The following is a 23,577-nucleotide window of genomic DNA, read 5'->3' as shown; positions in this document are numbered from 1 at the left end:
TGGAAGATATAGGATTTAGTTATGAGAGTCCTCCAGTTTGTCTTAATCAATACGATTTTTTATAAGATCCAAAATCGACTTTGATCATTAAAGGGTTAAAGTTTTCAATATAAAATTGAAATAGACGAAGAAAAATTGTTTCAAAAGAGTTATGTAATATCCCAGAAGAAAAACATTTCAGCATCTCGATCCGATCTGAACTATGAATTAAACAATTTATAGAAATACCTTTGCTGGAGATGTGTCTGTGTTTCTTCAAGGGAAAGTTTCAATTGGTCACGTTCCTACCCAAAAAATGTAAAGTATTCAAATACATTAAAAATCTCAACCTCCCTAAACGCGACTGTCTTAACTGATGAATTCAATGTACTGTATCCCCATAACGTCATTTTTACGTGGATAGCCCGGTAAACTAAAACTTTTACAATGTCATACGATTGTTTTTATGGAGTCTACGGTCAGCCAGACCGATTATCTATGAACTGTTATAACAATTCTTAGAAACAGATTCTAAACAAAACAACCTGTATTCAAACACAAAACTTCACCGTGCTTACCCTGAGAACGGATTTGAGTTTGCTTTCCGATTCCGAGATACGACCAGTGAATTCTTTCCGTAGTTGTTCCATTTCCGTATCCTCTGTAACCCGCATACTTTCCATCTGTTCCAACTGACTGAAAAAAGGAAAGTAAACTTATTATATTTCAATTTTTTCGGGACAAGTTTGGATTTTCAAAAGGTCTTAGTTGATTTGATTGGTTGTTAACTCTTTTTTTCTAAAGAACACGTCATCTCTATCACTTCAAATGACCAATTTGTGAAGTATTTTTTCAAAACGCAAGCTCACCCTTATTTTTCATTGACATGGTCGCATAATTTTTCAACATAATTGCAGTCGCCATGTTTAGGACTATTCCAAAACAACTATACGCGTAAATTTTAAAACTTATTCATCTAGCCTAGAAAGCGCATTGGCAAAATAAAAGACTGGGACCGAGTTGAGAAGACTTACTTTCGATAAACAGCGATGGACTCTTGATAGCTAATGTTTTGTTTGCTGTATTCCACGAGTTGTTCCTCGCGTGTTTCCAAAAGACTTTGTGCACGTCTGAATTCCTGGAAATGAAAGGGTATCAATTATGATTATTCAAAGATGGCGGTAGCTCAGTCACTAGATTTCGCATCTTATTAAATACTAAAGAGTATATGTCCGATACCTTTTAAAGCCAAATACATTGAATACACCCAGCTGGCACACAACGTTGTTTCAACGTTTCTCTAATGTTCGCAACGTTCATATAGCGTTAGATGAACGTTGAAATAACGTTGTGTGCCAGCGGAGCACTAATAGCGATAGAAATCTGATCTAAGTTTCAACTAGGAGTACAGAGGACTTGCTAATTCGATCTTCTATTTTTCAAATATTTCCATAATTCGAACAAACTTTCAGTTCCCGTCAAGAAGAAACATTAGCGAGATTATGTATCGGAGATATTCTACGGCTACGGTTGCGGGGCTGACCGTACGGGTCGTCACCAAAGGCGACATGTCGTTGTCTACTTTGCTCTGTACGGGAAAAACACCAAAACACCGTATAAGCAAAGTCGACATAATGTCGTACGTCAAATATCGAACTTGCTTTCACCCGCCATTACTTGCCTTACTCGCCATTTCCCTCGCCACTTTAGCCGTAGCCGTAGAGAATTCCAGATACATAATCTCGCTATTCTTTTTCTACAAGTCGAATCTCTCTGCATGTAGTTTGAATAAATTATATTTCTCGTTCGAGTTCGAATGGGCGAAAATCAACGGTATATGTGGCCTGTACCAAACTCTTCCAGAACATCCAAAGTCTATAGTCAAATTAAATCTTTTATATGTTCCTGCCCGGGCTTCCTTCCATATAGATAACACTTGCTAAAGATTCTCAGCTAAAGAGCATAGGCGGTTTTAGACCCTGTCGAACTTATTAGATGAAGAGATTTGTAATTGTAATTTCATTTTTTTAACGAGCGTTGCACTTCTTCGCATGTTTCCGACGTACTTGCTCTATTGTCTTAAATCCGCCAATGAGAAGAGATAATTAATAGGAAAGTTACCACAGTAAAAATACCTGTTCTAGATGAGACGTCCCATCAGCTATCAAATCATGTGGTGCTACAGACTCTTCGAGATCTTCTTCTTTCGTTAAATCTACTTCGTTGGAATATTCCTTCACCATGCTATCAACAGGTTCCGTTTTAAAAGTTCTATCTACCGTATCAAACCCCTTATCGGCTACCCCTGTATCCTCTTCCAAAGCATGTTCAGTATCAATACTTTCACTAATTTTTTCAATGTCCACAAAATTGCCAATAGAATCTGGCTCATCAGCACAATTAGCTAAAATATGTCCAACTTCGAGTTTCTCATTTACCGCAAGTTCATTATTAAAATGTGATTCCTCGATAGCATTATCTGAATTTGCCGTAGTCTCGTTAATGAGGTTTGATTCCTCGATTTCATTATCTGATTCATATTCAACAACCTTCTTTAATGGTGGAGTTTCAACGTATCCTGAATCACCAGTTTCTAATGGAACATTAGTAGTCGAATTATTCAAATTCTCTTTCGCAATGTTCTCAAGAAAATCACCAGAGCTTTCAGCAGTGGAATCAAAGTTTCTATTTCTTTCTTCTATTGATTTTTTAGTATTCTCTGTTATTGGATCAAAACTTTCAACCGTTCTTTTGGAATCGATATCAACATCGACATCAGTAACAACATTAGTTTCATTTTCGGTCTGGTCAGATCCATTTTTCTCTGTTTGATCTATTGAGTCGATATCATTTGTATCAATTGTTTCATTGTCTTTCGTTCCATTTGGAGAAGACTCAATGAAGTCTTTACTTTTGTCGTCAACCACTTTAACTGGAGTATCTATCAAAGATTCATCTTTATCTAGTGTAGATAGGTCTTTAGTATCTGAAAGAGAATCTTCCTTTAAATTCAAGGTTCGTGTAGAAAGGGTATTATGTGACTTTTTGATGGGCGTGAAAAACTCATCAGTTGATTGATCTTTAGATATATGTGTTATATTTTCGCTTGGTGTGAACAGGGTTTCCGTACTTTTTACGTCACTAGGTGGTGTTTGGAAATCATCTTCCAGTTGTGTAGAGGAGGCTTTATCAGGCGTTACGATATCTGTTGTACTTTGATCGGTAGAAGATTTAGTGGATCGAGTCTTAGTTTTCGGTGATGAGGCAGGCGAACTCCGTTTCGGTGTAGATGAATTTAAGAACGAAGAGAAGAAGCCATCCCCAAGACCAGACGAAGAGCTTTGTTCCGCGTCGCTTGAAACTGAAGTTTGACGACTCGGTGAACGGCTAGAAGAGCGTTTATGGTCTGCCGGTTTGACTGTAGTTTCTTGTTCTGTGATGCCATCATGCTTAGATCGGATATCGTTGGGTCCAGTGATGACCTTTGTGATGGATGAAGCTGGAAGAAGAAAAGGAAAAAGATATTTAAAATTTTCAATATCAATACTAGACGATGTTATTGTCCATTACAACACTGTTTAATTGTCTGGCACCAAAAACCTCTAGTGAGTTTTGCGTCGAATTGGAACTAATTTATCAGACTATAAGCCAAAATTAAAGAAATTGTGCAGATGTTCTCTGAAAAAATGACAAATATTTGCAGTTTGCAAAAATAAAACCATGAAAAAAGGGATTCTTTGCCCTGCGAAAAAATCTTCAAGGTGATCCTGTGATCATCCAATCCCTGGGGAAAAAATAAATCAAATCAAATCCCCTAAAAAAGTTGAACAAATTTCCTCAGACCCTCTGAAATGTCTTGTATTGAAGCCCTCTGTCACCCCATGTAGGGAAAATGGAATGGCTCAATAAGTCTATTAAGTTTTTCACTGCGACATGGTATGTACATTATTATTCGATAATGTTTTTGACACATTGAGTGACAATAGGGTGAAAATTGGAGTTAAAAATAGTGCTCCTTGAAAATGTATTCGCGCGCGTAACACTTGTAACTTGAGATATGTTCGTGAGAGACTTTGGAGAAAGGTATTTATACATTCCTTTTACGTAATAGTCCAAAGTCTACAAAATAGTGTTTCGCGAAATAGTAGACTAATCGCAGCCATGATTTTATACTATAACGCTTTCAAAAAGCCCTAAGTTTCAGTGTTTTAAACAGATTTAAAACCATTACCGTCTTCGTTAGGACACTTATTGTTAAAACTTATATTCCAGTGAATCAGATCTTAATATTGAAAAAAAGTGGGACTCTTCAAAAAGTTTGGTAATTAGGCCTCTTCTACAGTCACGATTTGAGGTTCCTTTATTTAGTCGAACTAATCACACTTGACATTGGAATAAGGAGTTCTTAAAAATGACGCAAAAAAACTGGCCCTTCGTGGAAACAATTCATCAACTGCCTAAAAGGTATTGAATTTTTCGGAGCATGCCACTTAAAACATATGACGGTAAACAAGCACTTTTAACGTCCTCGATTTCACGCGTCAAAACTCATTTTCGAATTCGCTTAAGTCACTCCACCGTCCTCAAAAATGCAAATACGTAAACTAGCTATTGTTTCGGTGTAAAGGTGAATAGTGATTATTGCACTTGACAGGAGATCAAGGGGGGTTGTATAATACAGATTACCAAGCCATAAAGAAAAACTCACGGATTAAAAAACTCTGAAAACAAACACTTCCAAGTTAGATTTTGATTAGACCCTTGATTATGAACAAAATCTATCGAGTAAATATTAAGAGGGAAAATTCATAATTCTAAAAAGTCAATCAAAGGAAATTAAAAACGAATTTCGAATTTTGGCAGTGGAGTACGGAATATCACATAGCGCCGATGAAAGCTTGTCATTTTCTACAAACCCTGGAAAAACATTTAAATGACATTTGAAATACGTCCAAATTGGAGTCAAGTCAATTTTATAGGGACGGTCGGTATATTACGATAAAAAATAACAAATTTTGTCAGCTACTCGAATTTCTTTGAATATGCGGTTTTAATTTCAAGTTTAATCTTTTTTTGGCTGTTCATAAAAATTTTCAATTCTGTTGTTCTTGGCCTAAAAATGTGCAGACAACTTCATTCAGTAAGAGCTTTAGAGTTTAAACTCTGAGCTGTATAATGATGTATAGGTGAAGGTCTACTTTAAAGTTTTCGATAGTTTTGAATACCACGTATCTGGGTAATATCTGGTTGACTATAGTCCATTTCACAGTCGCAAAGCATAGTGGGTAATCAGGATAACTGCGCGCTAATAACGATTTACTATTGATTCAAAATTTTGAAGACTTTTGCGTCTAGCCAACCGGAAGTCTTTACTAGAGCGCAATCAGTCTTGATTACCCAAGATTCATTTCGACTGTGAGATGGCCTATAGTAGATGGAGGGACAATATTTTTTGTCTAGCTTGAAAGTTTTAGTGAGTAGCATAAAGGTCACTCGTTCAGTCTAATATTAATAGGTCTGAAAGTAAGGAGGTTTTCCAATTCTTATTCTTTCCAAAGAGCATTGCCGGTTAGCAATACTGATGCTGACTTTCAAGTTAAATCAGAATATAATTATAATGCGTTTTTGTAAATAATATGAGTTCCTACTATCCAAAATCCCTTGCGTAAATATCAGATATCGAGTATAAAATTTCATTCATTTTAATGTATCATTTCTATGGGAATATTGAGAGTAAAGTTTAGTTCTCCTATGGGGATGAAATTCAGGAATAGTTTTTGACATTTTTTTTCCTTTGATTGGGAGGTTGGGCGGTTTTACTTTATAATCGCACGATGAGTTTTTTTTTCTTATTTAGCGCGCCTTCAAAGAGAGCAATAAATCGTTGTTTGCATCCTGTAGAGAGCAATTAATCGTTAATCACACTCTTCAATACCGCGTATAAGACAAACGAAAACAGCACATTTCGGACAAAATCTGTGCAGAGGACAAAATTTGTGTAGAGTGTCAAACTTAACTAATTACAATGGATGAAACCTTATCGAGATTCACGCGATTAAAAGAAACTAGACCATCTTCCGCAGTTGATATCAAAGTGCTAATTAGTTGAAATTAGAAATTAGCTGATATAACTTAAGGAAAATACTCAAGTTTCGCTGAGTTTTAATTGTTGTATACAATGATAAGATTAGAAAAGATTAATTAAATAGGAGGGTATTTTTACGTTTTCTCAAACATTTGCAATTTCGCTCAAGGCGATGGTCACAATAAACAAATGAATTGAAGAGAAAAGTGAACCATAATGTAAGTTCAGAACCATTTGGAAGAATGATGAAAGCCATCGTTGACCAAATAACATTTATCTTGAACCGAAAGGATAGACAACTTCGTGCCCGTGTATCACTGGCTTTATTACGTCATAGATGGGCAGTATTATCTGGCGCTAGCAGTATACATAAAAAAGCCAATACACTGGGAACGAGGTTGGAGGTAGATTCGTAATCAGCTAACCTTATTGTTCTCTTGGTATAATTACTTTCACTATTCATAAGCTTAAAAAAGGGGACGTCGTCAAATGTTGAAGATGGCTGTGCTGAGCAGAGTAATGTAATCTTCCCCATTCCTTACATCAAATTCTCGTTATAGATCTGGAAAACCCATGACAAGACGTTTTAAAAGGTCAAGAAGGGTTATTAAGAAACTACTGGAAATTTTTACAGTATTTTAACTTGATTTTGAGAGTAACGTAATCAAATTATGTGCGTCAAAAAATTATCAAAGTTGAAAATTTTTAACCTGATTTGAGAGCAAAGTAATCGAAATCGTAATAATCAAAAAATTATCAAATATGAAGGAAGGTATTTGACATTTGGTGTCAAGGATAATGTTTATCAATAAGCTTTGAGCAGTATTTTAATCGTTCACAATAATATTTAAAGTCTTGGAGGTTAAGTTATCTTTTTCTTCCTTTCTATTGCATTTAAAACGTGCGTGCCAAAAACATGAAAATACCAGAGAGAAATACAATATATAATGGTAGCAAGAAAGAGGTTATCATAATACAAGTTTAGAAAACCCACTGGAATGGTTGGACGTGGATCATAACTAGTTTAGGTCTAGAGACAAATACGAAACGAAACGAAATATACATAAAATAAAGCAGGAAAATTCATTTTGAATAATAAGCTACTCTACATAGTATCCATTTCGTGTCGAACTAATATACGACCAGGATATAGTAACTATTAAAGGACGAGGATGTGACTGCTGGTGTAAAAAATGATCAAAGGAATAAAAACAACACAATTAAAAGGGAGATTATACATAGAATTCCCGAAAGTTCCTTTGACTTTTTGAGTTTCTTGAATATTTTTGTAAAGGTTATGAGTTGATAATGCTGATGATAAGAGGTTATGACTGTATATCAAAAATTGAACTTTACAATGATGGTTGATGATAAAGCGAGCTTCATTTTTAGTTTGTTTGATGATAAAGCGAACTTAATTTTTAGTTTGTTTGATTTTCCGAAAATTAGAGTTTTCTTGAAAGTAGGCATATTTGAAAAAAAGGTCGTCAACGCGATGAAGGTACATAGCAATCGAGTTGTTTGTGGTTTAGAAAACATGAAAGTTTAGTTTAACACATATTTAGAAGTTTCTCATCTAAAACATAAGTCTTGGCACTTTATAAGGTCTACTTTTTGAAAAGAAAAAGCAGTTAGAAGAGATACCGATTGATAGTTGGAAGAATATTTAGTATAGTGTGCAGCAGAATACATATTTTTTTGGCTAAGTAGTTCAAATTCGAAGCGTGAAAAGCAATAGGCATAAAAATCTGCTCAATCGAGAAAATTTTGCGCCTCTTGGGTACGTTACTTTTTGTCAGTAAACAGACCCAATATCTACGGAATTATCGAAATTAATTGCCGCAAAGATACTGTACTACGCTAAAACCTGGTGCAGATTAAGTCTGTCATGCGTGGCACCCCAACGACATGATAACTCGCTTTGCTATTTTATTAGGAGCAATATAAAAGGAGCCTTTATTTCCTTAATTTCGAGGATGCGACTTTTGGTGTAAAAAATGATCAAAGGAATAAAAACAACACAATTAAAAGGGAGAATATAGAAAGTTCCTTTGACTTTTGGAGTTTCTTGAATATTTTTGTAAAGTTTATGAGTTGATAATGCTGATGATAAGAGGTTATGACCGTATATAAAAAATTGAACTTTACAATAATGGCTGAGGATAAAGCGAGCTGTATTTTCAGTTTGTTTGATGTTCCGAAAATTAGAGTTTTCTTGAGAGTAGGCATATTTGAAAAAAAGGTCGTCAACGTGATGAAGATATATAGCAATCGAGTTGTTTATGGTTCAGAAAACATAGAAAGTTTAGAAGGTTCTTATCTTAAACTTTAGTTGTGGTAAGTTATGTCTACTGTTAGGAGAGTTAGCGATTGATAGTTGGAAGAGTACTTAGTATAGTGTGCAGCAGGAGTTTGGCAAAAAGGGTCTAACAATCGGTGTAAGATAGCATATATTTATAGCTAAGCAAGTAAAATTCGATGTATGAAAGATAATTACTTATTAGCCATAAAAATCTGTTCCTCTACCACACAAGCACGCCTCTTGTCTAAGCAACTGTTTATCTGTAAACAGATCCAATGTCTACGGGATTTTCAAAACTCGTCGCCGTAGAGGCCATGTACTACGCTGCTTTACGTATGCATGATACACTCAGGTGACGTGATGACTTTTTTAGGTATTTTATTAGGAGCAACATAAAAGAAGCCACTATTTCCTAATTTCTCTGTATTTCTTTCCAGATATCAAAAAAATTAAAACAACAACAATACGAAGCAAAACCAGAAAAGTCAACCATGTTCGAAACAGTCATCATCGCATTATTGGTTATACTCTCAATCGTTGCTATGGCGATAAACACGTTTTGTATTTACGTCATCATCCGCTCAAGGTCATTGCTCAAAAGACCATCCACGCTCCTTTTACTCAACCTGCTTATAATTCACCTCTTACAATCGATCATTGTCTTTCCATTTTACGCCGCTAAGAAAGGAGAGCCTGCTTCTAGGCTAGCGTGCGACGGATTTCGCTTCACATACATGTTGACTTTTTACCTAGCTGTCTTGAGCGTCACTCTCATAACAGCTGATCGGGCAATCGCGACTTTTCTAGTCATGAAATACAAAGAAATCGTATGCAAAAGACGAATTTTGTTAGCTATATTTGTTATCTGGATATACACCATTTTCCTGTGTATATTACCTTTCAATGGAGGCAGCCAGCCTAAAGCTATTACAGTTCAAAACATAACGAGTAATACAACTTATGTTGTATACAAGGCACCAAAATGTTACTACAAGCAGACAAAACTATGGACAACTTTGATGTTACTTGTCAATTGCGTATTACCTTACGGTTTGATTGTATTAAGTTACCAATGTATTATACGGCAGATTTACAATATCGAGACACGGTCACGGAGCCAGACGCTGACGTACCCGGAAAGAGCACGTAGTGATACAACCACGACCGTTAGTAGCCTTCGAGTCACGGAAGAAGTCAAGAAAAATAAAACCATAACAAATTTATCCCTTATATTATCAATAGTATACTTAATGTTATGGCTACCATCTGTTCTTTATTACACCATATTACACTTTTGTCCGAAAGGTTGTTTCGCGTCCGATTATTTCGACTCGACTGCAGAAATGTACATTGGATTTTTAGTAAAATACGTTGCATTTCTAGATGCACTAGCCGCACCGTTGATTTATTGCTTTTATCATCAAGAGTTTCGGAATGAGGCTAATAAACGCTTTAAATGGTGTTATTTAACAGAATTTTGTTGTCGCGCGACCGCTTCGCGTGTACCTGAGGAAAACACATCCTCGAGTAAAGATGCCGGTCAAATGGATTGTTATACTGGAGCAGCAAACCCTTATGCCAGTTAAAACAGTTGTCCTTTTTCAAAGAATGATGTCACAAGTTAGCTGCATTTTGTTTAGAGTCATGTACTAAATTGGGCTGTTCCATTATAATTCCACGGTGGACGAACTTTCTCAAGTCAAAAAAAGATTCTTTGAAATGTGTGAACCCCCCTGGAAAATACCAAAATTAAAATAGAAAAACCCTTGGAAAATTTACCATGCTACCTTTTAAGTGAGGACGAACAAATCAGTCTGAAACCCCCTGGAAATTTTAAAATAAGTTCTTAGCCACTGGAAAAATGAAAAACACCCCCTAGAAATTTTTCTCAGATTACCCCCTTGAAACGTTCGTCCATCCCCCTGGATGGATATAAAATGGAATGGCCCATTGGAGAAACATGTTAGATTTGATTGGACTTTTCGGTCGAACTGAAGATTATATCACGTTTGAAGAACAACAAGTATGGTACTTTATTTACACGATAGTTCGGAGTATGAATGAAAAATCAGATTCTATAATCTTCGATACTGCGTTAAAGGGTTAAAGAATTTTACTGAAAATAGTTTATCATATGACAAACAGCTGTCACGGGTTCTACTAGACATATTTTAATAAACTGGTGAATTGTGACCTGATTTAAAATATCATTAAATTATTAATTGTAAATATATGGTAATTGTACATAAATAAACCGGGAAAAAACAAAACAAATCAGGTAGTCAGTCATTGGTATTCATTGTAAATAGATTGCTTCGTAAAAAAAGATCAGAGAATCATTATAAAACACAGCAACATAGTGTACAAAGGGGTCTGAGCCACTGCCCATTTTTATGACTCACCTCTAATATACACACCGCCTATCTTTAAGATATCTTGATTTGCACATCAGACGATATCTTACCATTAACATCGAAATTTTGTTAGCAAATACAAAATTCTTAAAGTAATGTGAAGCTATTAAACTAATCATTGATGAATAATGCAAACAGAGACTGGGACTGAGCCAACACGTTATTAATGAACTGAAAGATGAATAGAAATCAATAGAGTGGGGCTCAGGCCCTCGAGCCCAGACCCCTGAATAGGGCGAGCAAACATGAGCGATAAAAGGAAAGAGATCAAGGACTTGGAAGGAAGGGCTCGAAGGAAGAGGACTTCGAAAGAAGAGCTCAAAGGAAAAGGACTTGAAAAGGAGAACTTGAAGGAGAAGGACTTGAACAGAGACTATCGTTAATTATATGCCAGAGTTACTAATTTATTTGATATTATTTATGTTACGCTTATTTGATATTTATTGCTTAATTGGAGAAACAGAATTGATGTTGATTTAAATCTATTAGCGTACCTTTACTACGTGTCCATAGACTTATCCCCAATAAGGGATACCCTGATCGAAGGAACAGTTAAGTGATCTGAGAGGTCCCCTCAATAACTAAAGGGTGACCCCAATCGCCTAACTTCCCTTCGTCACAGTAATATTGAATATGATATACATATTTTAACCAAATTGTTAGTTATCTTCTTTTTTCTTGTTTAAGCCCCCTCGCCCTAAAAGCTCTACCCCTATATATTCGTAAATATTCCCAACCCTCTTAAAACATTTCTTCTTCTATCATAATATTAGTCAGAGTTTAGATAAGCTGGCGATGATTTTACCTCTGCTATCTTCATTATGATATAGATAAAAGATTTGAGAAGAATAGAACCATTGACTTCCAAGCCGAATGGCTAGATATGAGACTCTTGGATCCGGGAAATGAAGCCACTTATCTTCCCATCCTAAACGCGCGACATGTGTGGTTTTCACACACAGATTGAAAGTAAAACATATTGCCAGATTTCGAAAAATATGCCGTGTGAAAACAAAGACGGTGCTAGATTTAATCCGTCATTCAAATTGCGGTGGAACAATAGAGACTTTCGTCGAAGTTTTGACATTGTTAGTATGGTATTACCTAGCCCGGGGTCCACTTAAAGCTTTTTTTATAGACTGGATGGCGCGATTAAGTGGCCCGGTAGTATATGGTAATATGCTTTTGCTTAGGCGGACTGTAAAACAGTCCGCTAGATTTAAGTTGTTTTTGGAAGGTAAAAATAGTATGAACCAATGTTTTTATTTGAGAATAAGGGGTTGCAAATCTGTTATTGATGTTTGTTTCTCATTTTTGATTATATCTTTCAACTCCAAGTAGTTTTATTGTTATTTGGATTTTTAACATTTTTTTTCAAAATGGCGACCTCGCCAAATGCTCCTAGTCTACTTTACTGGACTCAGCGTCATAAAAAATTATCAAAAAGCAAAGTTCAGCCAAAAGTAGACTCTAGTCTAGGTATTACCAAGAGGCGTAGCTTCAAAATTTATTTTTTCATTTTATGATTTTAACGATGCGGCAACGAAGCTAGCAGTGTTCTCTACAAAAGGTCAAGTCGTTTATATGTTCATGAGAGCATATATAAACTTGGGTATATAGCTAAATTCCAATCATAATTCATTTGTGGTTTTCAACCTACTCAACTAAAAAAGAATCGTTAAATAGTTAAAGAGATAATCAGGTGGTTTGGGATATTTGGCGTATGAATCCCTTCTACTGTCCTGAGTAATATTTTTAAAATTGTTGGCTTTTATCTATTTCCAAATTCGGGATATTCAATTTTTTGACCTCAAGTTAAAAACGAATATAATTTTCATCTTAAAAGAGCCGTGTAAGAGCCCATTAACTAAGCGAAATTACTTGGAGGTTTTCACCAAGACCTGTAGGCCAAATATCTCAGACTCTTTGATTATCCCATTAAGATTGAAATTCGATGTTACATTTTGTAGCTGTTTTAACGCTACATAACGTGTTATAGAACACAAATTTCAGAGGGGTCAGTATTTTCACGAATTTATCCTTAGGAAATACCATTTTTGAGTTCGTTGTTTTCATTACACTTTTTTTTTAAAGAACAATTTCATAAGAACAAGAGGATGAAAATTGACCGAAACCTAAGAATAAAAGAACCCTAAGAACAAATTAAGAACAAGCTTTATTATATTATTTCAGAGATTACTTAGAAAGCACTGATTTCAAACCCAGTTTTTAAGTTTTTTTTAAGTAAAGAAACTAAGCGTGTTAATGAGCATCGTTTGAACATTTAAGCTTCAAAAATTTCAAAAATTAAGAACATACTAGTCTGAGCCTAAATTTTCTGGTTCTTATGAAAAAAACCATGCCCTTTAGCTTACTTGCAGTTGTTATACAAATGTATTTTTAGACAGAAACAGTACAAACTACTGTATGCAAAGGATAAGATACTGTGAGCCTACTGTGATCTGATACAACATCGATATAGGGAAAGCATAAAAGAGACCAACAATTTTATAACAACATTGAACACAAGAGGGGAAAGTATAAAGAAAACAAGCATAACTGCGTTGAACACAACAGAATCTCAGCTTTAGAACTCTGTCTAAAGAGAACAACAAGCATCTACCTAAATAACTACGTTGAAGACAAGAGAATTTTGGCTTTGGAGCTCCGTCAGGAAGATCTGATTTACTCCTCCTTTTTGCTTTCTAAAAATCAGGATTTAATTCGTGAATGATGTTTTCAGCAGATACACAAACTGGTCTTTATTTTAAAAATTCGGGAATATCATTTTCTTGATGGTGAAATTTCAATTTCACCAGTTAGTTAAAACAAACATCCAGATCATGTTTACCGTTAATCTCCATCCGGATAATGTGTTAGTGATATGATATCCCGAATCCCAACCTAGGGACAGTTAGCACGATCCCTAGTTAGTGATCAGTTAAGTAAATATAGCATTTTCCACATATGTATTCATATATTTCCCGAACCTTGGTATTTGATTATTTTTTCCTGTGTTTGTTTACAAAAAAAATTTTAAATTTTATAAGAACAGGGAGGCTCAAAATCGTCAAAAAAAATTATAAAATTTAAAAAGAGAAATACTGAACCTTGGAATTCTGGCTTTAGGGGTCAAAGATTTGAAGAAAATTTGTTTCAGAACAGCATATTTAAAAAATGTTCGAGAAAGCTGTTTTTATTATAAATTATAATGAAAATATAGTTTGCTAGCAGCCAATACTTGAAACACAGCATGGTAGAGTAAGGAATTTCACGAAATCATATATCTTATAAAATAGGTATGAATCAGACATGAAAACATCCTGATTGCAGAGAAAATGAGATTAAATATACTGACATGAAGGAGAAATATTCTCATAAATTTTATGTTTAGAATTTTGGAAAAGTTGTAAAGGGAGAAGAAGGTAAAGGCTTCAATAGAGGAAGCAGCAAGGGACTTTTGTATACCTTTATAAGGGAAGAAATTTTTGCGGAATTTAATTTTGCGGTTTTTTAACAAATCCACGAAACACGAATGTTCTCAGGATTCAAAAACTCACCTTTAAAATTGTTTTTTTTAGGGCAAAATACGCCATATTGTAAACAAAAAGTTCTCTCAACCACGAAATTAAATTCCGCGAATTTTGAGCTGTGAAACGCGAAAATTCCGCAAAAATTACTTCCCACGGAAAATTCTTCCCTTAAGGTAAATATTTCAATCTTTAGCCAAAGGACATATTCACAATGATCGACACACTGGCTTTAGAACTCAGAATTCGCAGACTTTTAATCTCAAAACTGCCAGCCTATAGTAAATCCCTAGCGGATGGCAAGGAAATGTTTACTAAACAACAGAAATCAGTTTCTTGAAGATTTGCACATTATTTTGGTCGTAGTTTTTAAGATTCGCGACAAACCTACACTGTCCATGTTTTCTTTTTAGCACAGCTTCTATCTCTTTCCATAATCCTACTACACTTTTTTTTTTGTAAGAAAATCCAAAATTTTTTGAAGCCTTTGGATGTTCTTAACCTTTTGAGTTTTAAGCCTGAAAATGTTCTTAAATATTTTTCACCATATTGTGAGTATTTTTGTGCAATGTCCTAAGAAATCGGGTGTTTATGAGTCCGTTAAGCCTTTGAAAATGTCCTTAGCTTGTTCTTTTTAAATATTTTGACTTTGGAAGACTTGTTCTTATCTAGTTGGTTCTTATAATAAATATGCACAATAGTTCTTTCTGGTTGTAGAGAGTCAATTGCCTTCCAAATGACGTATCGATAAGACTAATCAGCAATCATCAGTAAAATGTTAGTTTTGGACACGGAAAATTTGGCCATCTTGACGACAAACTACAGATGACGTAACAAACGAGTCATTGTGTAGGTCCTAATCTAACAGTTATCATCTTTCAGTTTACTTAGCGCTCAAATAAGTAAAATCAATCAAAATCAAGCCCCTAGGAGATGGCAAGGATATGTCTACAGAAAAAAAAAATCAGCTTCACATAATTTTGGTTGTGATTTTTGAGATTTGCGATCGTGATGGCACAGAACCCTACACAGTCCATGTTTTCTTTCTAGCACAGCTTCTATTTCATTCCGTAAGATTACTAGACATGTTTTTTTGTAAGAACATCCAAAGTTTTTGAAGCCTTTAGATGTTCTTAACCTATTGAGTTTTAAGCCTGAAAATTTTCTTAAATATTTTCACCATCATATTGTTTAACAGTAATTTTGTGCAATGTCCTAAAAAATTGGGTGTTTCTGAGCCCGTTATGTCTTTAAAAACGTTTTTGGCTTGTTCTTAAATATTTTGACTTTGGAAGAATTGTTCTTACATAGTTTGCGGTTCTTATTAAAACATGCACAATAGTTATTATTGTAGTTATTGTAAAGAGTGGATTGCCTTCGGAATGACATATTGATAAGACGAATCAGCAATAATCATCAGTAAAATGTTAGTTTTGGACACGGAAAATTTGGCCATCTCGTCCAAATGGATGACGACAAACTACACTTGACGTAATAGTCGCGTCATTGTGGGGTCCTGACCTAACGGTTATCATCTTTCAGTTTACTTAGCGCTCATCAAGTTAGTGTTAATATGTTTACTAGATACAAACAAGTATAACGGGTTGAGACAATTTGTTTTGTAAACCTCCAAACAAACAAATAAATAAATGACAAGGGAAGTTCAGCTCTAACATTTCAAAGCTATGGTCCTTGGACCTGTTTTGAGATACTTTATGAGAAATTTTACAGAGTACATGATTAGGTGAAGTATAGTTTTTTAGATTTTGAGGCTATGAATCCGATAACTTTGGCAGTGATTGATTTTTGAGGGTCGTAGTTCCAGGAATTAATCTGACATGACAATAATGACGACATTTCGGTAGCGCTTTGTTATTAGGGAAGTTTCTTCAATGTTGAATGGGCGAAGATTTGGAAAAATTCTTTAAGCAAATCATTCAATGAATAATTGATATCTATGATGTATGGTTAAGTGAATCTAAAAACTGCAGAAATTTGGTCATACAGTGACCTCAGAGTCTTGCTCAACTTCGATGCGTCACTTCTCGTAGCTTTTATGTGTGTGATCTACCAGACATCAATGCTAGGTAGAAAGAGTACTTAAAACAGACAAATTTTTTATTTCAAATGAAAATAAAATTATGTCATAAACTGTCAGCTATAGTAAAAAATAATTTTTGAATGCTTTATGTCGTGCTTATAATTTTGGTGTTAATTGAAAATCGTATATTAACTTTTCCAAGCTTCTCTCGATTTACAGAGCAAAAATATCGGGTAAAGACCCTAAATTGGGAAGACAACCCTTTTCAATCTAATTTTTGTAAGCGTTTCAAAAATGATTAAGATTTTAATCAATCTTCATAACAAAACGTCACAAGTATCGTAGCATCAATTCAAATCAAAACGTCATTCGAAAGTAAACACTGTATCAATCGAAAAGAAAACACTCTACTAAAAGTATATCTAATAGAGTGTTTTGTCATTTAAAGACTCCAGAAATACAAGAGCTGGTTATTGGTGTGTCAAGAGAGAAAACAGAGAGGGATGAAAAGAGGCCATGATGGAAAAAAGTTTATTGTTGGGTGGAAGGGAAAGGGTTAGAGGAGAAGTGATATTGCAGTAGGTTTGATTCAGATTTGATTTTCACAAAATATCTTTTGATATATAATATAATTATGACTTTAAGCTTTAGTCCTTAGTAGTAGACTGGAGTCGTTTATAATAGGCGTGTTATATGATAATATGATAATTGTTATGGGATAGTATCAGTTTATACAACAAGCTGTCCCTCTTATTATCCTGTTACATCTGAATAAGTCGTCTACCATAGTAGGCTACCTTGCAAGTTTTATTTTAGAACATTCAAAATTTTTGAAGCCTTCGGGTGTTCTTAACATTTTGGGTTTTAAGCCTAAAAATGTTCTTAACATGTTCTTATTTTCACCATTATGAGTATTTTTGTCCAAATTCCTAAGAAATTGGATGCTTTAGAGGCCAGAAAGCCTTAAAATGTTCTTAATTTATTCTTAACATTTTGGCCATCGAAGCCTTATGTTCTTATATAGTTTGTTCTTATAAAAATCCGTGTAGTAGTAAACTTGGCAGTATGAAAAAAGTTTATACGGTAACATAAGCAAAAAATTAGTGATGTTCAAAGATAAAGAAATAAGAGTGTCTTTGCGTAAATAGAAATTGTGGTTGTCTTGATGTGCTAGTCGTGACATTATTGTATATTTTTAAGGAAAAAGTCAATTATAGCAAAGAACATTTCCAGTTATTTGTGGAACATTTTAAAACAAATTAAACATACTTTTTGATATAGTCTAAGCATACAGTATACATGCCATTAGATATAACCATTTAAAGGTCGAAAGGCTAGAGAGGAATCTTTAACTTTTCTCAAGCAAGAAAAAAGTGAATCCTTTAGATTTGCACCACATTTAAAATGACAGATTGAATCTAACGCTTTTGTTTTTGACGTTCTAATACTGAAAATCAATCTTTCTTATTATTTGTTATGGAGAAATTATTATCAAAGACTTTGTCAATAAGTGTGACATAACGTACCCCTTTCTCTAGAATGACAGAAAAATTCAATTTCCTCTTTTGTATTAAGTCATTTAAGTCATTTAAACTGTTCCTTTTCAAAGTTTAAAAGTATACGTTCTTGTTTTGACGAAGCATATTTTCGAAATCTAGTGATAGATCTTATTTTCAATCCGGCGTCCACAGGTCAAGCATTTTGACTATTTTTTCATGCAAGAGATTCCACTTTTAAACTCGATGGATATATCTACATATTATTTAGAAAACTTCTTCGAAGTCAATTATGCATGAATGGATGGGATGATAGCAAAGATGGGGTTATCTACTAAAGTCATAAATTGATTGGATTGTGGTTGGTTTAGTACTAGACCTTTGAAAGAACTTTAGTGAGCTTTGTTGAGTTGTTTTAAGCATGTTCGTGTATATATTTTTTATATTTTCAAACTATATAAGAACATAATTAATAATTGCATAATGTTTCAGTGGCAAAAATATTAAGGGTAAGTTAAGACTTCGCAGAATCTAAAATATCCAATTTGTTAGGGAATGGCACAAAAATTCTTACTAAACGTTGACTGGTGAATAACATTTTTAGTATATATTTGGGCTTAAAACTCAAAAAGTTAAGAACATCCAAAGCTTCAAAAAATTCGGATGTTCTTATAAAAAACATGTTATATTCAGTCCGAGGTCTTTGAGCCATTTAATATCCCTTTTTGTAGGTTGATCAAACAAACTTTCAAAAATCGAGCAAATAGCGAAACAATATTATTTGTGTAACAAGGCTAGCACAAATAAAGTCCAATCGAGGAAAATGGAATATCGAGCTAGCTAATTTAAATATTCTAGCTAGACTTTTAATGTTTTGTTAAATTAAAACCATCATGGAAGCCAACGTTCGACTCTGTAGAAGGCATTCTTTACACAAATCGAACGTTTGCTTCCATGTTAGCAGAAGTTATGTAACTATATAGTGACAAACTATGCGAAAGGTTCTTGAGCTATACAGAGAGTTGATTCAAAATGGTGTCTTTACTACGGTTTGAACAATATAGTGACATTTTTGGTTTCTACTTATGAAAATCTTCTTACCGAACAAAATTGGAGAGGATTCTAAAATATTTCAATTTAGTTGGATTGTGCATAGCCATATGAGAATTACATCGTGTGTAATTAAGATAAAATGAAATCATAATAGTTAGAATACAGTACGTTCACAAATGTCATAATTCATGTACACACTAGCTAGATAGGTTACCCGTGCACAGATTTCCTGTGAAAGTGTGTCCAGTTTTGAAGTCGAATGGTCCACCATGTTGCTTTCTATTTTACCTTAGATTTTCGAACGTTCGAATTGCAAAACATTCGAATCGCACGAGTCTCAGAATTGAAAACAAGATTACTATTATCACAGATTAATCAGCTCTATAACTGGACACGTTTCGTTTTTTATATGGGAAACCCGATTCAGTCAAGTAGTTAGAGATCAGTGAATACTCTACAGAGAAGAAAATTTTTTTAACTCTATAAAAAAATTTGGGTTTAATCTTTGGATAGAGGGAAAAAATGTTTCAGCTGAAACAGTATGGGATGAAAAAGGGTTTTTGAAAAGGTTTTTCTTTTGATAGGATTTAAACCCTTTCCACCACCTTAGGATTATCATAAAGACATGGTTTTTAACAATTCAAAGGGAGAGCTTTTGATCGAAATCTAAGGATCCGTTATTTTCTTTAATTATGATGAATTTTTACTTTCACTCTATTTTCAATACTTTCTCTCATTTTTAGAGACATAAAAATGAAAATCAAAGAACGATAAAATATATGTAAAGATAAAGAGTTGTGTAAAGAAGAACAGATTTTCACACCTTTAACAACTTCTGGTGCAAATTCTTTGAAATACGATCGAACAAGAAGTAGTTTAAGAAAATCACTTTTTCCATTAATTGAAAAACGTTGTTTTGTCCTCTCAACACTACTACAACAGAATTTAAAGTAGGGAATACCACAGGCGCAAATCAACCATGGATGATTTTATGTTGATGTGTGTCATTTTGACCATCTTACTATCCATCAGTGCCATCATACTCAACTCGGTGTGTATTGGAATAATTGCAAAATCACGATCACTAATGAAACGACCTTCAACTCTCCTTATATTGAACCTACTGGTCGTTCACTTTTTACAAGGATTCATTGTTTTCCCCTTTTACGCCGCAAAAAAGACCGACATTACGTCATACCGTAACCGACAGATTGTTTGTGACGGATTTCGATTCACATACATGGTATCATTTTACGCGGCAATCATGGCTGTGTTCCTCATAACGCTTGATCGTCTCCTAGCAACATGTTTTGTTCTTCGGTACCGTCAGATTGTTACTAAGAAACGGATTGCAGTCATGTTGGTTTTCAAATGGATCTACGTTATAGCGCTATGTCTCATCCCGTTCAAGGACAACGGAGATAGCAAGAAAAACATGCTCATACAATACAACAAAACAGTCTCCAAAAATATGACATCATCTCCTTTAGTTCAATTATCTCCCGAATGTCACTACCACCAATCACAGTTGTGGACAATTTTGATGCTTGTCATAAACTGTGCTCTACCATACGGTCTAGTCATCATCTTCTATTTTCGCATTTTATCCTCAATCAACATCATACAACATCGAACAGAGAGATCACGGACTTGTACCTCAACTAACCTAGTACCTTACAATGGTAACCTTGAAACAAACTCTCATTCTCAATCACCGCCTTGTCAGCGAACGGCATCTTTAAAAGACAAAGAACGAGAACAACTATACGCCATCACACGGACATGCATCATCATCGGTATATCATACTTGTTTCTATGGTTACCGTCTGTTATCTATTACGTCATTTTTCGCGCATGCCCAGAATGTTTTCCTGAGCATTGGGAAGAGACACGTGAGGAACAGTACGTAGCTTTCTTTATGAAGTTTTTAGCATTTCTTGACGCGACGGCCGCACCAGTGATTTATTGCGTGATGAGTATGGAATTTCGTAAACAAGCAAGACATAAAAAACATGAAAGTGATTCGTATGTCACAAAATCGCACTATTCAGCGGCACAACAGAATTATCAATACTAAAACCATGTATTAGAGGAGAAAACAAGTCTTTTGGACGTATCAATATGTGTTATGTATATATTTATAGGCTGTAGGTATTATTATACCATCAAAGGGATAGAGTTCTGTTAACCAGAGATTAATTGTGTCAAATGTCTTAAGTCATTGCTTTGCAACCATAGGTGGTTTTAGACCATGTCGAACTTATCAGAGGAAGAGATTTGTAATTGTAATTTCATGGTCTCTTAACGAGCCTCCTTCACACGTACTTGATTGTCTTAAATCCGCCATTGCCTGGGAACTGTAAGCTTACAGATCAAGAAATTATATAGAGTATGAGCCTTCCCTGTCTCCCATCAAAATTTATGAAGAAATGCTGAGAATCTCACCCACTCATCCACAAAGACCTTTCAGGGCCTATATAAAAGATTTTCTCATTTAGCACGTACTCGTTTTTAGTGCTTTTGGCAATCCCAATCAATCTTACTCCTTCTTGAATTAGAACTATGCAAAGGTCATAAGTTAAAAATTTAATTTAGAAAAGAGGGGCGTGTTATTTGGTCCATTAAAGCTTTATACAAATCAATACAATATGTTATGTTCTTGTTACTTTTGTTCATTTTAAAAGGTAGCGAGTGGTAAATCTCGGCAAGCAAGCAAAAAAACTTATGAAAATTCAATCTTACCAGTAGCAGTGCTGGTATCTTCTGTTTCATCATTGATTTCCAAAACTTTATCAATATTCTTTTGCGCCGTTTTCAATGCAGTCTTTGCATATGATGAGTACTTTGATAACGCACCTGGGTCAAACCAACTCATTTTGTTTGCAAATTTATTTCATAACAAATTATTTGATTTTTCTGAAAAACACTGAAAAAGATAACATAATGATATTTTAATTAGAGGATATTAGAATCGTATAAAAGTCTAAACTTGACGAGCTTAAAAACAAAGACTGAAGTTAATGTAGTATAGTATGTACCGCTAAAAAAACCCTTCACATGAGTATTTTCACTGTATCTCAAAAAAAGTAGACAGAGCAAGTTTCACAAAAAAACATTCATCGCAGCCTTTGTTTTAGAGCTCCATGGTAGTAGAAATTCGTAATTAATCTAAATACTCAAAATCAAAATCCAATGTTTTTCATGCAATAAATGTTCCTCAAAAGAGAACATACAAATTTGATCCGAAGATCAACAGAAAGGCCCATACTGAAATAACCCCTCCCTCACAAAGGAAAAATAAAGTTGGGATGTTTCATATACACCAGAATATTTTGCATGTCTAACCGTGTATTTATAATTACTATCTGTATGCGCAGCGTCGCACGCTATGTGTCCCAATTTAACCAATCACAATACATCTAAAATACTCTAACGGAAGAAAGATAGCTGCCTATTGATGATAAGATTTTGACTAAAATTAAGATTAATAAATAAAATGTTGATAAAATAAAGGAGAAAAAAGATAACATTGCATTGCAATTTTTAACCACAATTAAGTAAATGGCTTAGAAGAATTATATTTTAGATCCGTTTTGCCATCGTGGCTAGCCTTCCTGGAAAGACATTCGCGGGTGACTTTAAAAGACTTTAAAAAGTTTAGAAAGTCATAGGGAGCCACTATATTGTAAACAGAAAGTTTTAAAGAGCATCTGAATAAGAAGGTTGGCATATTTGCGAAGAAGGTTGATTTTAACCCATCCAGCACCCAGGCACATAGAAAATAGTATCTTGGCGTCTCAAAGTTAGTCCAGTGGTAGAATATCTGCATAAGGTGCAAAAACATGATAGTTCAATGCAATGAAGAGGAGGCTTTGTAGAGGAGCTTTGTTAGATTTTCTAAAGCTTGGTTTCCACTGTGTGATAACATGTGATAATGTGTGACAGACAGCCTGTCTGGAACACACTATCTCAAAATAAAATTCTATCTCATCGTGGAAACGTTTAAAAAGAGTTTTTATCACGCGTTATCTGTGATAGTGTGTTCTTGGATTGAAATGAATTTCATTCAATCCAAGAACACGAAAATTGTGTGAGATAACGTGTGACAAGAAAGTTCAAAAGGCGCCCCGACACACCTGGTGTATTCTACGTCACATTTCTTTGTTATTTCAATTTTCCTTTGTTAAAAATATAATAGAAAGCAAATTCCATAGTTTGCTATTACAAATTTTCCCTCTTTCTACGAGCGGATATGGCAGATGCGTTTCCACTAAACAAAATTTTATCTCAAGTTTTTTGTCACACACTATCACACACTATCACAAGTTATCACACAGTGGAAACCAAGCTTAAAACTTTTTACAAAACTTTGTAAACACACACGTTTTAGCGTATTAAAAATATATAGAAGATAGAAGATTGCTACAAGGCTTTTTCTTATGCCTTTCCAGGCATATTAGAAGCTCAATCTAAATTTACAAAAACTGCCCCTAGGTTAAAGTTCTTGGAAAAATCCCTGAATGCATATTTCAACGACAAACAACCAACATGCATGATTTAGCAGTAAAAAGCAAAATATTGTGAAAATATTGTCTCCTAGCAACATTGAAGTAGAAAAGGAGAATGATGTTTTATGCATGGCAAAGGTTTTTATCATATGCGTACCGCCTTCAAAGT

The 23,577-nt window shown here is 34.5% G+C and overlaps 2 protein-coding genes across 2 annotated transcripts in view; one reads left to right on the top strand and one right to left on the bottom strand.

Moving 5' to 3' along the window:
- Positions 1–21,828, bottom strand: part of LOC136804649 (TATA element modulatory factor-like) — a 44,558-nt gene extending 22,730 nt beyond the window's left edge. The window contains exons 1-5 of the mRNA XM_067061253.1: positions 21,643–21,828; positions 2,115–3,478; positions 1,014–1,117; positions 558–675; positions 229–284 (exon numbers count right to left, since the gene is read on the bottom strand). Coding sequence (XP_066917354.1) covers positions 229–284; positions 558–675; positions 1,014–1,117; positions 2,115–3,478; positions 21,643–21,775 — 1,775 coding nt within the window. The 5' untranslated portion in view covers positions 21,776–21,828. The remainder of the gene's footprint in view (positions 1–228; positions 285–557; positions 676–1,013; positions 1,118–2,114; positions 3,479–21,642) is intronic.
- Positions 19,648–21,211, top strand: LOC136804646 (5-hydroxytryptamine receptor 1F-like). Its single transcript, XM_067061252.1, has one exon. The coding sequence runs from the start codon at positions 19,880–19,882 to the stop codon at positions 20,975–20,977; it is 1,098 nt and encodes a 365-aa protein (XP_066917353.1). The 5' UTR covers positions 19,648–19,879; the 3' UTR covers positions 20,978–21,211.
- Positions 21,829–23,577: the final 1,749 nt, after the last annotated feature.

The sequence above is a fragment of the Clytia hemisphaerica genome, unplaced genomic scaffold (genome assembly GCF_902728285.1).
Source record: "Clytia hemisphaerica strain Z4C2 unplaced genomic scaffold, Clytia hemisphaerica genome assembly, whole genome shotgun sequence".
Lineage (NCBI taxonomy): Eukaryota > Metazoa > Cnidaria > Hydrozoa > Leptothecata > Clytiidae > Clytia > Clytia hemisphaerica.
The sequence above is the reverse complement of the archived record's forward strand: the minus strand, read 5'-3'. Positions and strand labels throughout refer to the sequence as shown.

Excerpts from the sequence above, each read along its gene's own strand:
- LOC136804646 (XM_067061252.1), top strand. The coding sequence starts at position 19,880 with ATGGATGATTTTATGTTGATGTGTGTCATTTTGACCATCTTACTATCC.